Raw genomic sequence first — 14441 nt, 5'->3', positions numbered from 1 at the left:
CTGGAGCGGGCGGCTGCGCGGTCGCAGGTGGAGCGCGCGCAAGAGCGAGCAGCGGCGGCGAGGAAGGGCGGCAAGCCGCAACGTCACGGCTGATGGGGTAGCGGCACTTAATTCATCGGCTTGCGGGCGGCTGCGGGGGTCGGCAGAATGCGTGCGCGTGGCTGGCGAGGACGGCAGGAGCGGCGGTCGGGGTGCGCGTCGCTGAGGGGGGCGTGTTGGCGGTGTCGGGGTGGGAGTTGTGGTGTTGCGCTGCTCTGGACCGGAGCGGGCCTGAGATTCGGATTCAGGCTGGCGTCACGTGAGCCTCTTCTTCACGCTTCCTTGTCTGCGCGCGCCGCGACCCGCGCTGCCGATCGCCAGGCAGAACACTCATGGCCGTCCAGCAGCCAAAGCCCGTCGCGCTCCCTGCCCGCAGCGGCCCTGCCTCCATCCTGGTCTCGCCGCGCCAGAAGGGCAATCCCATTCTGAACAGCGTCCGAAATGTGCCATGGGAGTATTCGGATATTCCCGCTGACTACGTGCTCGGCGCCACAACATGTGCCCTCTTTCTGTCCCTGAAGTACCACCGTCTGCATCCCGAATATATCTACTCGCGCATTCGCGCGCTAGCGGGCAAGTACAACCTACGCGTCCTGCTCACCATGGTCGACATCGAGAACCATGAGGACGCCTTGAAAGAACTGTCCAAAACATCCCTCATTAACAACGTCACCCTCATCCTCTGCTGGAGCGCCCAGGAAGCCGGCCGCTACCTCGAGCTGTACAAGACGTACGAGCACACTGCTCCCACCAGCATCCGCGCACCCCAGGCCTCCAACTACTCTGAGAGCGTGGTTGACTTCATCACTACGCCGCGCAGCATCAACAAAACCGACGCCGTCAGCCTGGTTTCCAACTTCGGCAGTCTGCGCACCGCCATCAATGCGCACCCCGAAGAGGTCGCCCTGGTGGCCGGCTGGGGCGAGAAGAAAGTCAAGAAGTGGTGCAGCTCCGTGCGCGAGCCCTTCCGTGCGACGAAGGCCTCGAAGCAGGGCGGCATGACGCGCGAGGATAGCGAAGCATTCCCGCCAACCTTCTCACGCCAAGCTACACAGCCGGGCGGACGTAATACCCCAGATCCGCGGGTTGCGGCACGGTTGGGCGTGGGCGCGCCCGTGCCTGTAGATCAGGATCTGCTTGCCCCTGTGCCGAGCAGGAACCAAGACGCTGAGCATGTTCCGTCCAACGATCCAGGTGACGAAGAAGAGGAGGCCTTGCGCGAGATGGAGGCGGTGGCCATGGCAAGCAGCTCAAGCACGAAGCCAAACAAACCTGCAGCTGCCGTCACAAATAAGCCCGAAGCCGCAGCTGGCACCTCTAACAAACGGAAAGCTCCAAGTGATGAGCCTCTTAGTGAAGGGATACAAGCAGCGTTGGCCAGGCTACGGCAGGGAGGCTGAGGCTGCCATTTATACTCCCACGGGCTTCAGCCAGCCTCTTACGAGGCCAAGTTACATGCCGCTGCACCATGGTCGAGCTGTCATGCCACCGCACCTCCTAAAAAGCCCACGTCCATGATAAATTCTTCCACTCGTCACCCACAGCTGTCAAGATTCCACATGTCCACTCTATGGATTTCCTGCGATCAAAACTCAACCGTCAAACTCCTTTTAGAACCACCCTAATGGCCTACACTGCGGAATATATATTCCCGAAACGATTGGAGTAGAGATCACACGTGCTTCTCCTCCACACACGTCAGCATCCAGAACTGTCATCTTACGACGATCCCATGCTCAAATGTCCAATAACTTCATCCTTTCCATCACATGCTCCACATTCTGCACGCACAGCCTCATCTGGCCCAATTCCTCCATCTTCTCGACCGGCGCTCCTCCTCCTCCCATCGCCTTCTTCCGCACCTCGATCATAGCCGGGTCATCATGCCATCCGTTCTGCCTCCGCACGAACGCAGCCAACACCCCGTAAATTGTGCAGTCCACCGCCGCTCCCCCCTGCTGCCCGCCCTCTGCCTCGCTGCTGCTGCTGCTGCTACTGCTTCCAACAACCTGCGCCTTCACGACCTTCCGCGCCAGTTCGCGCCACTCGACGCCGGACAACTCCATGCCGAACCTCGCCGGGCAGTTGGCCGTGCCGGTGTGCATGTGGAGCGGCGCGGATGCGTCGGCCAAGACGAACTGCTTGGTGGTACCGGCGGCGTCGACGCGCGCAGCTTCGGCGTCGATGTCCTGAAGCAGCTTCTGCACGGCATCGATGACGGTCATGAGGAGCGAGATCAACATGTGGATGTTCAGAGTGGCGGTGGCCATGGAGTGCGGGCACGTGGGGCATTGGAGCACGTTTCTGGCCGTAACGAGGGCGGAGTGGAGAGATGGGAGGCAGAAAGGGAAGTTGTGACTCGAGAGCGAGTGGAGGGACGAGATGGTGAGGTAGATGGTCGAGAGACAGGCGCAGGGGAGACCGGGGGATGGGGCGAGAAAGGGTGGTTGTTGTATCGAGGAGTCGTGATGGGCGACTGGTGGTGTGTCTGTAAATTGGATCAATCCATCAAATTGAGCTTTTTGAGCGGCTGGAGGAATGCGACTTACTTTGTAGGCTGTGACCGCTCTGCGATGAATGCGAAGCAACACTCGCAACCCTATCCTCCTGCTGTAGCCCGTTAAACCCTCCAACACTACTACCATTTCCCCCTATGACGTCCGCCAGGTTCCCAGTGAGCAGCGAATCGAGACTGAAATTCGGATCCAGTTCGAAGGTTCCCCCACCGCTCGTAGCGTGGGGACCACCAGCTCCTTCTCCGCTGGTCTCACCATTTACCATCTCACCGAATCCAAACCCCTCAAACCCGCCAAAACCCATCCCCTCGATACCGCAATTCACCCCCGTACCATTACCGCCGCCATTGCTCTCCTCCCTTGGCCGATGATGATCACCATCTGACCATCCAACCACCTCGTTTACACCGCCGTTAACAACAAATTCCTGCCCCTGCCTCATCATCATCATCATCCCACCATGAATCCCACCACCGTTGGCCATCAAATCGCTGTTCGTCTCATCATCGACGCTCCTCCGCCTTTTCTTCCTTGGTCGGCCCATCTGCTTCTGCAACGAGTAGACGCACGGCAGGAGGTTCTCACGCGCGCAGCGGTCGCACGCCGGACGGTTACCAGAGCATTTGAGTTTGCGGAGGCCTACGGTTGGAGTTAGGAATGATTGCAGTCTTGGTACCTCATACGGTTTGATGTCAAAACAACCAAAAGAGTGGTGGCAGTGGAGTGTAAGAGGCAGGGAAAGTGGGATCCGGAGTACGTAGACAGGCAGATCTGAAGTGATGGCTTTTCGCCTTTCTTAAATTCAGCCTTGGATAGGGGCATCGAATTGGAGAATGAAGTGCATGTTTTGTGTAATGGACCTTGTTCATATTCCTCCTCTTCCTGGGTCAAATAAGAGAGGGGTTTTTGTTCCGTGTGTACTCCGCCTCCTTCCTGGCAGGGTAAATTTCCTTTTCTCTTTTCCTTGATTGTTCGCAAGCAGTCCGGTTGTATTTTCACAGTGCTCACCTCTCATCAATCCTGGCCTTCCAAATACCCGACGCGAATCTCACGGACTGAACGAGCGTTGCAGGATGAAACCACGGGATAAAAGAGAATAATACTCACGGCATTCATCACACGCCGCATGCTTCTTCGGCTCCGGCACCAGCGGCAGCGGCGGCGTCTGTTGCGTCTGCGGGGCGCTAGCGGCGTTCTGCCCGTTCGAATCCATGATGTGTGGCTCTTTCCCTCCTAACAGTGATCCTGCAAGGGAGGCGCGGGGTTCCAGGTCTCTCCCCCCCCCAAAAAAAAAAGAAGATCGATAATGCAACGACGTTTCCGGCTTCTCGTACTGTTCTTTACAATAGCAGAAGGAAAGCGCGGCGCCAATATCGGTGGCCCAGAAGTGCGAGATCAAGGGAGAGAGCCAGAGCTGCAGGTTCCCAGGGTCCAGAATAGAAGTCGAGCAGCTGTGCGCACAGCAGGCAGCAACGCAACGAGACGAGATGAGCAACCAAAAGTTTCGACGTGAAATCAAGTGCTGGGACACACAAAAGCCAGAAGGTCAAGGAGAAGAGATAAGGTAGAGGATAAGAAGCGCGGGTGGGAGGTGTAAGACGGACTTCCGTGCGAAGCAAAAGGAGGGGTCCGTCCCGTCCGGTTTCGTCGTTTCGTTTGTCGTCGAATGTTTCTGCGGCGGTGCAAGAACGCCGCCCGGTAGGAAAAAGGCGCGCGCCGAGCCTGCACGTCAGCGAGAATAGATGCCCAGCAAGGGTCCCCCTTCTCTCATACCACCCACCAATTCCCCAGTCAAAGGATGCCTTCGCTCTTTCTCCTGCTTTCGCGGCAAGACGGAGAGCAGTATACCCCCGCAAGGCAGCTGATGAACGGAAAAGGGGAGGGTAGCAGGAAGAGTGTAGTAGTAGTTCCGGGGTTTAGTGGGCTGTAGTGCAGCGTCCCCGGTTTTGGCCGGTGCAAGTTACCTAGTTGTCGGTCCCGTCGCGTCGGGCGGGCCTGTGCGGCAAATCGAACGGGCCCCACAGCTCACTTGCTCCCCCGCTCGCCAGTGGATTCGCTGTGCGGATCCCTTGCCAGTTCCTGCAGCAAGGGCCCCGCGCCTATGGAGACTTGGAAGGAAATGCGATCGACAGGGTAAAGCAGATGATATGCCACAGGATCAACCAGGAAAGCAGAACATTGTCCAAAACGCAAAAAAAGCTTAATTGCTCGCCGGTCATGGAAATCGCGCCACCCGGTCGTTTGGGCCAGAAGCCTGTGGCACAGAGCGCTGCACCCGGGGGCGAAAGGAAGGAATTGTCAGACGTACGCCTCTGTTGCGGGGACTCTATATAGTGCCCGAAATTAGAGAGTCACCGGCAGTTGAGTGAGCAGCTATGTCAGCAAAGCCGGCTGCCTGCGCCACCGCCGCCTGTCTCCGTCGACGCTAGCCAGCCAATCGTGGATCGTCAGTGTGGACCAGCCAACCTGTGCGATCGACAGGTGGGGCCAACACGCTCAACGCACATCCTTCATCCTTGCTTGGCCCTGGACCCGACCCAGAGGCATCGACTAGCTCTCCCGTCCTCACCCAGCCGCACGTGAGACATACTTCACCAACGTCAGCGCTTGAACACCATCGCATTTCCTTGGTTACAAAGCCCCGTTCTTGGTGCGGGCCGCTGGATTTGATGCTATACACTGTACAGGTGACTCGTACACCGTTGCTTCTGTTGCTGCTGCTCACTCCGACAGCGTGCTGATGCTGAGGCCGCTGAAGGAGCACGGCATGACGCCGCGCGCCTTCAGCGCCTCAATCTCCCTCCACACTGCCCCCACCACTCCCACCTCCACCGCATCCATCTCCTGCTCCGCCATCTCCGCCTCAATCTCCTGGCGGAGGAGCATTTCCTTCTCTTCCGCCGTCTCCACCGTCAACTCCTCCCCCCACATCCCCATTTCCTGCAGCTCCATCTCCAGGCGGATTTCCGCCTCCAACTCCTCCATCTCCTTCTCCCACTCCCTCCTCCTCTCTTCTTCCTCAATCTCCACCAGGAGGAGCTGAGGAGCCCCCGAGTAGGAGCTGATCTCTACGGGCTGGGCGGCCGCCAGCTTGGGAGCACCCGGAAGGGCCCCGGCAGCCAGCGGTGCCGCGGCGGAAAGCTCGGCCTGAAGCCGGAGATCCGCAACGAAGGCGGCTGGCTTGAGTCTCTCTCCACCGCGGCGCCAGACCCGTGGAGACCAGTCGTACTCGGAGGGCTCTTCAGCTCCCCTGGCGACAGGCGGGTGGTGGGCGGCGGCGAGGGCGGCGGCGAGAACGGCAGCGGAGGCGGGAGCGTCAGGAAGGTCGACGGGGCCACCACCCCGCAGGATGATGCGCTCCGCAATGAAGCGCTCGTCGCTGGGAGCCGCGGCCCGAAGGAGCTGGGTGATCAGGGACACGTCGTATCGGGGGATTAATTCGTATTCGACGACCGTGTGAGGAAACTGACGGGCCGGGCCGCCAATCTTGCGCATCTTGAAACTATTTGGGTGGTACCGCTCACTCCAGTCCTCGCTCTCGTCCTCGACCAGTGCCTGATTGCCGTCATATCCGCGCATCTCTTCGAGCAGATCTTCGGCTAGCGCGAGATCGGGTAGGTCCTGAAGCGAACCGGTCGTCTCGAAGGGGTTGAGGCTCTCGTGGATTCGGGCTGCCAGGTTCTTTATTGGATCGGCACTAATGCTGGGGGGAGGTCTAGGAGTTGAGACTTACCGAGTTGGTTCTGGACATGGGCAACGCCTCGCAACCCACCGCCCACGGCACGCGCTTCACGGTCCATCCAGTCCTGCTTCGTGACGGGGCTGGCGTCTTTTGCACCCGGAGGTGAACCAGACCCAACCATCTTCGGGGTGGTGTCGATGCTCTTGCGCTTCATGACCTTACCCAGGTGGTCGACCATCTTGGCCGCGTCTTCAAAATCCTCATCATCCATGCCCTCCTTGGCGTGATAGACCTCTCGGATGGTGTGGCGTGCAAGACGCCTGGCATACTGGTGATCGTGCAGGCAGTCCCAGATAAAGGCGCAGTGCTCAACTTCGACAGAGAGACGCAGAGGGTGGGAGCCGGGGAGGTAGGCAGCCGCGATGCGACTGGCATTGGTGAAGTAGCTTTCGGCCATTGGCAGGAAGTTGAGCGGCGGGAGAATGAAGGCCGAGGGTCGGGGTGCTGAGGGTAGACCGGGTAAGCCTGGCGGGGGCTGCGGCGACTGGACAGCGCCGGCGGATGATTTGGCTGGGTTGGCCGCGTATGGGTTGGTGACGAAGGAGGTTTCGGATGTAATGGAGCCGATAGGCTCTCGAAGCCCGGTTGGGCGGCCGCCGTTGTCCTTCAGCTTGCTCTGGTTTGCGCGCGGCGGGGTCTGGGGATCGCTGGAGTTGGATCCTCGCGAGGCAGAGTGCCGGTGGGCTTTGGGGTTGGTGGACGCAGGCGCGGGAGGGTTGACGGCAGGCGCAGTGCTCGAGGAAGAGGAGCGGGGGTCGAGCCTGGTGCTGGACGAGGAAGATCTTGGGTCGGTCTTGGTGACGGGCGGTTGGTTGTGGAAGAGAGCGAAGATGTGGAGGAAAGAGGCGCGTAGCTTGGAGGTGAGCACGGCGGCTTCGGCTCCGTACTGGCCGTGTTGGGTGTAGGGCAGCACGTCGACTTCCAGAATGGAAAGACCCTCGCGCGCCAGCCACAGGATATGCTGGTAGTTGGACAGCGACTTGGTGTCGCGCGACGTGTCCAGCTTGCGCATCTTGCGCGCCCGATACAGCCGCGGCGCCAGCATGATGGAATTGCCCTCTATCTGGCGCAGCGACGCGGCCAGAATGGGATTCTTCCGCTCTATCGCGACGGAAACGCGCGCCAAATGCTTCAGGTCCACGTCGGAGCTAGCCATTGTGCAGGCGATCAAGGCAATTCAAAAGAGAGAAAAAATTAAAGAGATGGCGGTTCGCCAATGGCCGGTGGTGAAGCGGCACAAGGCCAATTCCGAGAAGACTATTATCGCTGGGAAAGACAGAAAGCCGCCGAACAGGAGAGGGTGAGTGCGGACGCGGGCCGCCTCGGGTATCGGGGGGGGATTGCAGAAGAGCTATAACCGGGTCAGCCTTGGATGCGGCGGTCAGTGTCGCGCGAGGCTGTTTGCTACCTCTACAGGAACATGGCAGGGCCGGGGTATCAGGACGAAGGGGTTCTAGAAGCAAAACAAGGCTGCGGAGGGATCAACTTTGGCGGCGGCCGTGCGGGCTAAGGCGGCATACTGGTACACACGTCAACTGAAGACGTCACAGATATGATGGTGGGATGATTTATTGACAGTGCGGCCCATTGCGCCTGGTGGCAGGTATATACGGCGGGCAGGCGGTGAACAACGGTCAGTGCTCTGCGGAGGAAAAGAGTTTTTGACGCCCTCGGCGAGGAGTCACAGCCGCTCGCCTTATACTTTGATGCGCTGGCGGAGGGTGGGCAGAACAACGCACGGGGAAAAGCAGAATCGACGGCCATGATGAGGGCGCCCGCAGGCTTGGGGCGAGGTGCAGCTGACGGCTACGTGTTCAAAGCTTCGCAGCCGGCTGCTGCATGAACGTCGCCGCTCTGATCCACGGTGCGTCGGTGCCAACTGGCACTGTGGCTTGTATACTGATCGCCGGATCTGACTTGCGTCACCGCTGGCCAGCGCACCTCTCAGCGGCGCCGGAGCCGGCCAGCGCGCCCGTGGCCGTGGCGGCTCGCTGCCGCCCGCTGTCGTGGAACGCGCGCGATCAAATGCGCTGCCGACGGCAGATGCATCATCGTGTTTGCGCAAGGAACCTGATCGCGGCGCCAAAACCACAGATCCGCGCCGCTGGGAGGCTGGGTGGCACTGAGCACGAGAAGAGCGGTGAACGCGCGCCGCCATTGGCCGCCGCAACACCAGACGTCACCTACCTACATGTTCGCGGAAGCCGCGTCTCCGTGTCCGATCGCCTCCGCGCTATAGCCGCCTGCACTATAAGTCATGCAAACATGTTTGCCTCTTTGTCAACCCTCTCACGCGGCCATCAAATAGCTGCCCCTCTCTCAAAGCAAACCCGTCTGCTTTCCCACGCCCTACCGTAAGGCTGAAGTGCTGACCCGCTCCAATCTGTCATCATGCAGCGAGACTACACCCTCCCCACAGCCTGCCTGAGTACCACCATGGTGCATATCCATCTGCACCGCTCAGGCCTCTGCCAAATCCTCCTGACCATCAAACAAAGCGAATTGACTGCAAAACAGCACCCCCAATTCCATTTTGCTGACCCATAAAAGCCTCTGCCATGCATACCGTCTCATGCTTACTCTGCATCAGCGCTTCTTACCCTTTCCCTCCACCCAACTCTTCTCCGCTCTGACTGCTGCGTTCCTGGCCATATCCCAGAAGCTGCAGGGCTCAGTCATCAACACCACCAGCCTGCTCTCTCATTGGCCCTACCATCACACTCTTACAACACCCCACCTCACATCAACCACGATACTCACCGAAGCTCGGGAAATCACGTCTCCCCGTCTCCCAAGAGTCCAAAGAATCTTCATTTCTCTTTACGCGCGCTCAAAGCAACACAAAAAAGCGGAAAGAGAAAAGCCATGTGCCGCTACTACGCCCACAGCCACATCTGCGGCCACACCAACACCGTCTTTGCTGCTTACTGTGCCCCTGCGGCCCTGAAGCAGCGCCCCTGCTCCGGTGGCGAAATCTGGCAGACGCTCAAGATGGACCAGGTGTGCGCCATCTGCAGCAACAACAACAATGGCGATACGTCTTCGAGCGTGATCAACGCGAGGATGGCTGTTGGCAAGACGGCCGGCGCTGGAAGACGATAAACTGGCTTTTGTAGGGGCGTTCGGGCCTGGATAATGCAACTAAGTTCGGTTTATCGTTGAGCACGAAGGGACCAACGAGGACGGAACTGTGCTATTTCAATGTTCAATGGACTCGGCATTTGTATTTCTGTTTCAATATCTGTTTCAAGGGCATCCTGGAGTATCATTGAGACCCAGACCTTTTGCCGAAGGACAAGGCTCCGAGAGATTTTCTAGGAGAAAGATTTCCTATGGTCAAAAACTAGCGACGAAGATGGCACAGTATCATGACGGAGTTTGGCGTCCCCTTTAAGCGAACGAGTTGGTCAGCTGCAGGAGCTGTGTTCTTAGTGGGTTTTACTATTTTTCCCTCTCCCCTATAACTAAATGTTTCAAAATGATTGCAGAAAGGAAAACAGGGGTTTTGCATCTATTTTTTTTTTTTTGCTGTTCATGACTATCTGAAATCATGGGTTGCCGAAACAGAATTTCTATCTTCGATGATATACAAAGCCTTAACGCTTGTAATCATATCCAGAACAATTCACGATTATCCCAGACGTATGCTGAACCAAACTAGAATGGCTTTATGAAGACTTTTTGATTTCTTTATTTTGTCTTATTCGAATGGTGCTGACGCACTACTATATTCCATTTGACTACCACCCTCGGGTATACTTAATCCCCCGCACTGCAACAAAGCTTCCCAGACAATGCGAAATCCTTTACGTTCCGAATGCCATGCCTTTGTTCCAGACGGCTGCCCTACCATATTCCCTGCCATGGGATGTACCCAATGTGTTTCCTTCCATACATGACGTCGTGATGAACCTCAGACTTTCATGTCCTGTGATCAATAAAAGATTATAATGTGAACCCATAGAAATAGAAAACAATAAGTGCCTCTCTTTGCCTCATGGTCTACTAAAGACGAGAAAGCGAGTCTATCCAATGTGGATCTCTGTCTCTCTTGGGGGATTCGAGACCTGAGGTGACGTGGAGTCCAGGAGCGGCGACGAGAGAATGATTGAATATGTTCGCGGAGCAGATTAGGTCACCTTTACACATGCTCCGGCTTTGGAGTGTGTGATGCGCGCCTCTTACCCTGGTGCTGCTCTCTGTCGGCACCAATCTCCTGGGCGAACTTGGAGCGGGCACGAATCGCAGGGCCCTTCCAGTAGAAGACATAGATGGGAATCGTGACGCATATGGCAAGACAAGCGAGGATAGTCGAGGCGTAAGCGAGGCTTTTGGGGGCTTTGCCAATATTGGTGTACACTACGTCAAGGTCAGCACACGAGTTAACGGACAGCAGGATCCGCTAAAAGACTTACGAGGCGTGGCGTAGAGAGCGGCGATACCGGCAAGGAAGTCACGAGCGAAGCCGTTTCCACCTGTAGCCGAAGCAGCGTAGGGACCGTATGCGGCAACCATGTAGTCGATGGTGGCCATGTAAATGGCATAGTTTGCGACACCGACAAAGGCGGAAAATATCAAGGGCACAATCCAGTGGTTGTAGTCCGGCCCCATGCTGCTCCAAGCGAAGCCAAAAAGTCCAATAGTCTCGAGAGGAGCGGTGAAGAGAAGCCACTTCAGGCGGTATTCAGGATAGTCGGTGCCGTTCTTGATCATCTTTCTTTGTTTGATGAACCAGGGGAAGAAAGAGAACCAGGCGATGAAGTAGCCGACGAGAAGACTAGAGGAATCACAGTTAGTCGGCGAATGTGCTGGACCGGCTGCAGTTACTTACGGGATGAAGGCAAGACCAATGGCGATGGTGCTGAAGCCCCACTGTTTGAACACCGGTGAATAAGACTCGAGGAAAGTGAAGATGAGAGCGTCACTGAAACCGGAGAGCAGAGACAAGAAGAGCACAATGGGTTCAGTCAAGAACATCTTGAAAGGACGGATCCAGATGGTGACAATCTCCTTCAGAGGCAGACCATCGATGTTCCAGATTCCAGACTCCTTGACGCGGAGCTTCTCAAGCTCATCGGCAGTGTAGGCGTTGGCATTGCCGTCCTTGCGAAGCTTCGCGGCGTAGCGGTTCATGAGCACAGTGGCCCTAGTCTCCTTGACAGTGAAGAAATGGAGAAGCTGAGTGGCGCCGCCGAAGATCAGCTGCAGCCAGAACACCCAGTGCCAGCTAAGGTACGTCTGAGCAAAACCTCCGACGATGGGACCGATGACGGAGCCGCCGACGGAAGAGAAGACGACGTAGGCGACAGCGAAGTGTTGGTCATCAGGCTGCCACATGTCGGCAACCATGCCCAGCGTGACGGAACCACCGGCGGACGAAAGACCGCCCAGGAAGCGGCAGACGAGGATGGTGCCAAAGTTGGGAGCGACAGCGCAAGGAATGGACCAGAGGTTGACGAGGCCGAGAGACCACTGGAGGATCGGCCTGCGCCCGTACTCCTCGGACCAAGGAGCCCAAAGCTCGCAGCCGAAGGCGTAAGCAACAAGGAAGATCAGCTGGCCGGTGCGGGCGGCCTGAGCGCTGATGCCGAATTCCTCCTCGAGGCCGCCGGTGCCGTTGGCGTAGATGCTGGCGTTGAAGTTCATGGAAGACTGGATGACGAAGATGACGGTGAGAATGTACCACTTGTACCAAGTAGGGTAGCAGAAGCCCAGATGGGCGTAGACCTCAGGATCATCCTCGGTGATGGTGGGAACGCGGTCATTGATGGCCTGCTTCTCGCGGTAGGCCTTGGCCTCGCCCGGCTTCTCGTTCAGGACTTCATGGCGCTCGTTGCTGGAGGTGTCGTCCGACAGCTTGGAGACGGCCTTGGAGGCGACGCTGCCGTGCTGCATATTGCGCAAGTCGTCTGACGAGGAGGGAGCCATGGTGCAGAATGGAAGGCAGTAAGGCGGTTGCAGGAGAAAAAGCCGGGGGAGTCGAGCTACTTAAAAGGCATGGACATCCAGGCGCGTTGAGCGGAGGCACCACACCGGTGGTTCATGGGGTATGACCCAGCCGTGGGAAGCCAGCTTGCTGCGCTTACCCGATGACGTAGGAGAGTTGAGGCAGGTTGCATCGATACGGCCCGTTGGAAGTCTGACCAAGCCGTAACAAGCGCTGTGCCGCGTCGCCGCAAAGCTTGACCCACCGCGGGGCTCTGCGGGCTAGCCGCACTTGGCTGCCGTACCAGACGACAAAGGCGCTGCATGCTGGTATCTTACGGTATCGAGTGCTTGCCTAGCGCGCCTCCCTGGAGTCGCCGCACCGCAATGGCACCACGAACTCCGCGCTCCAGGCCGGGGACCCCGCCGCATGCGCCGTCGCCCACGGCTCGCGGCCAGTCGACTGACATTTGCGATTCGCCCCAACCGTGCTAACGCCTGACCGCCGCGAGGCTCCAGTGGGTGCGCGAATTTTGCACTGGGGACGCGGGGCCCCTCCCTCGCACTGCAGCGATAATGGGTCTTGGAGTGGTGGCAAGCCGCGACAAGAGATTCGTCGGAGTGGGAACCCACGGCCAGGCGCCGCATGACGCCCCTGCCGTCAGCCATCAGCCGCTCGCGCTCGGGCCCTGTTTTAGACGCACATGCACCCGAGCAACAACCTGCATGCGACCGGCAGAGAAGCTGAGCATCAGTCGAGTGCTGGGCGATAACGCCCCAACGCCCAATGGCGCGGGCCCGAGCGCCTCCGTTCGCGGTCTTGGCACGGGCCCGTTGCGCGGCGCTCCAGTTGCTGCCCGTGGGAGCATGATGGAGAGGCTCCACTCGCGCTCCGGATTCCGCCCACACAGTCGTCGACTCCAGCTGGGGAGACGGCGCTTGCCTTGCCGCATTCGCGCTCAGGCCGACCCGCCTCCGCGCCGACCCACTTCTGAATGCGACGCTGCGGCAGCTCGCAATCAAACCATATCCACCGCCGCCCGCCGCGCGCTCGCCTGGTTGCAGACGTGGTTGACGAAGCCGTGCAAGAGCGGCCTAAAAACTTTGGTGTTGCATGCGCCGTCGTCGGCTTCGTTGCCAGATTGGCCAATGGGGCGTCGCCGGCCGCGTCGATCTCGCGCTTGGTGGCGCATCTAAGCTTGTTGCCACGCTTCGCCCAGCATTTCGCACGGCTCACACGACCACGGCCGGCACTATCACGGCCCGCGAGCCTGCTCTTGCACACCGCCCGGCTCGCGACGAGAATCCTTCGCCCAGGTGAAGTGACGGCGAAGTCTCACCATGCGTCCAGCTCTTCCCGTTTGCGCTGCGGCCTTCCTACCATCCTGGGGCGGAAACGCCCGCTCCCACTCGCCACGTGCAGTCGAGAACTTCTTGGCTGTGCATGTGCATTATTGCCGGAAAACTTTTGGCCATCGCTCGGGCGTATCGTCTTCTCGTATCCGACACCACGCGGTCGGCACTCTGCCATCGGGAGTTGTTGATGGTGGTTCGAGGCCTCTACCTGTGCAGGGGTGACAGACTTCGCCCCCCCGCCCCGAGCCATTGGCTGTCTAAGGCAACGGTTCGCATAGCAAACGCTTGGCAAGGGAGAGTGAGGTGATAGGCCGCGCACGGCTATGCAGTTTTTTCTTCTTCTTAACGCTTCGTCCGCCCCAACGCCTCGACTGACTGCATATGGATGCTCGGCCGTGGCAACAGTAAGCGAAGACGGCGTCGTCCCAGTAATCCATGGGCCGGGCAGAAGTTGAGCGATCCTGGACCTGACTGGAGAGTATATCGCAAAGGGGGAGAAAGAAAAAGAAAAGAAAGGAGCTGCCACGGTAGAAGCTGTTGATTGTCCGAGTTACGTTCGATGTCTTGTTCTATCGTCGATCAAACGGAAGAGGTGGGCCCGTCGGATGCTCCTGCAAGATCGGGAGCGTTTTTCCATCCGGTCGATATTAGCCGTCTGTCGGCACGCCGACACCACAGAAAATCGGGAATCCGGTAGCAGTGCTGAATACGAAGGGCCGGCCCGTTATCCTTGGTGGACCCGAACAAACACATCTTCTTTTAGCCTGAATGTCGTCGCCCTTGGTTCCATGCTTAGCTAGTGTGAGGCTTGGTCGGACGTCTTCGGTCACATAGGACTCCCCGCCCGTCATTAAAAACGGATC

General features: G+C 58.4%; 5 protein-coding genes across 5 annotated transcripts; 2 read left to right on the top strand and 3 right to left on the bottom strand.

The window, feature by feature from the left end:
- Window positions 1-371: 371 nt before the first annotated feature.
- On the top strand, window positions 372-1439 carry LTHEOB_9074 (DNA repair protein; the record flags this gene model as incomplete). Its single annotated transcript, XM_035518622.1, has 1 exon — window positions 372-1439. The coding sequence occupies one exon, from the start codon at window positions 372-374 to the stop codon at window positions 1437-1439; it is 1068 nt and encodes a 355-aa protein (XP_035369104.1).
- A 336-nt stretch (window positions 1440-1775) lies between these two features.
- LTHEOB_9073 (uncharacterized protein) lies at window positions 1776-3768 on the bottom strand (the record flags this gene model as incomplete). Its single annotated transcript, XM_035518621.1, has 3 exons — window positions 1776-2527; window positions 2589-3194; window positions 3663-3768. 3 exons carry the CDS (start codon window positions 3766-3768, stop codon window positions 1776-1778), a joined length of 1464 nt encoding a protein of 487 aa, XP_035369103.1.
- Window positions 3769-5276: 1508 nt separating this feature from the next.
- Window positions 5277-7453, bottom strand: LTHEOB_9072 (uncharacterized protein; the record flags this gene model as incomplete). The annotated part of the gene is made up of 2 exons (XM_035518620.1): window positions 5277-6226; window positions 6289-7453. The coding sequence occupies 2 exons, from the start codon at window positions 7451-7453 to the stop codon at window positions 5277-5279; spliced, it is 2115 nt and encodes a 704-aa protein (XP_035369102.1).
- Window positions 7454-9162: 1709 nt separating this feature from the next.
- On the top strand, window positions 9163-9399 carry LTHEOB_9071 (uncharacterized protein; the record flags this gene model as incomplete). The annotated part of the gene is made up of 1 exon (XM_035518619.1): window positions 9163-9399. The coding sequence occupies one exon, from the start codon at window positions 9163-9165 to the stop codon at window positions 9397-9399; it is 237 nt and encodes a 78-aa protein (XP_035369101.1).
- Window positions 9400-10438: 1039 nt separating this feature from the next.
- On the bottom strand, window positions 10439-12225 carry LTHEOB_9070 (MFS multidrug transporter; the record flags this gene model as incomplete). Its single annotated transcript, XM_035518618.1, has 3 exons — window positions 10439-10656; window positions 10713-11074; window positions 11129-12225. The coding sequence occupies 3 exons, from the start codon at window positions 12223-12225 to the stop codon at window positions 10439-10441; spliced, it is 1677 nt and encodes a 558-aa protein (XP_035369100.1).
- Window positions 12226-14441: the final 2216 nt, after the last annotated feature.

The sequence above is a fragment of the Lasiodiplodia theobromae genome (assembly GCF_012971845.1).
Source record: "Lasiodiplodia theobromae strain AM2As chromosome Unknown scaffold_30, whole genome shotgun sequence".
In the NCBI taxonomy this organism is placed as follows: Eukaryota; Fungi; Ascomycota; class Dothideomycetes; order Botryosphaeriales; family Botryosphaeriaceae; genus Lasiodiplodia; species Lasiodiplodia theobromae.
The sequence above is the reverse complement of the archived record's forward strand: the minus strand, read 5'-3'. Positions and strand labels throughout refer to the sequence as shown.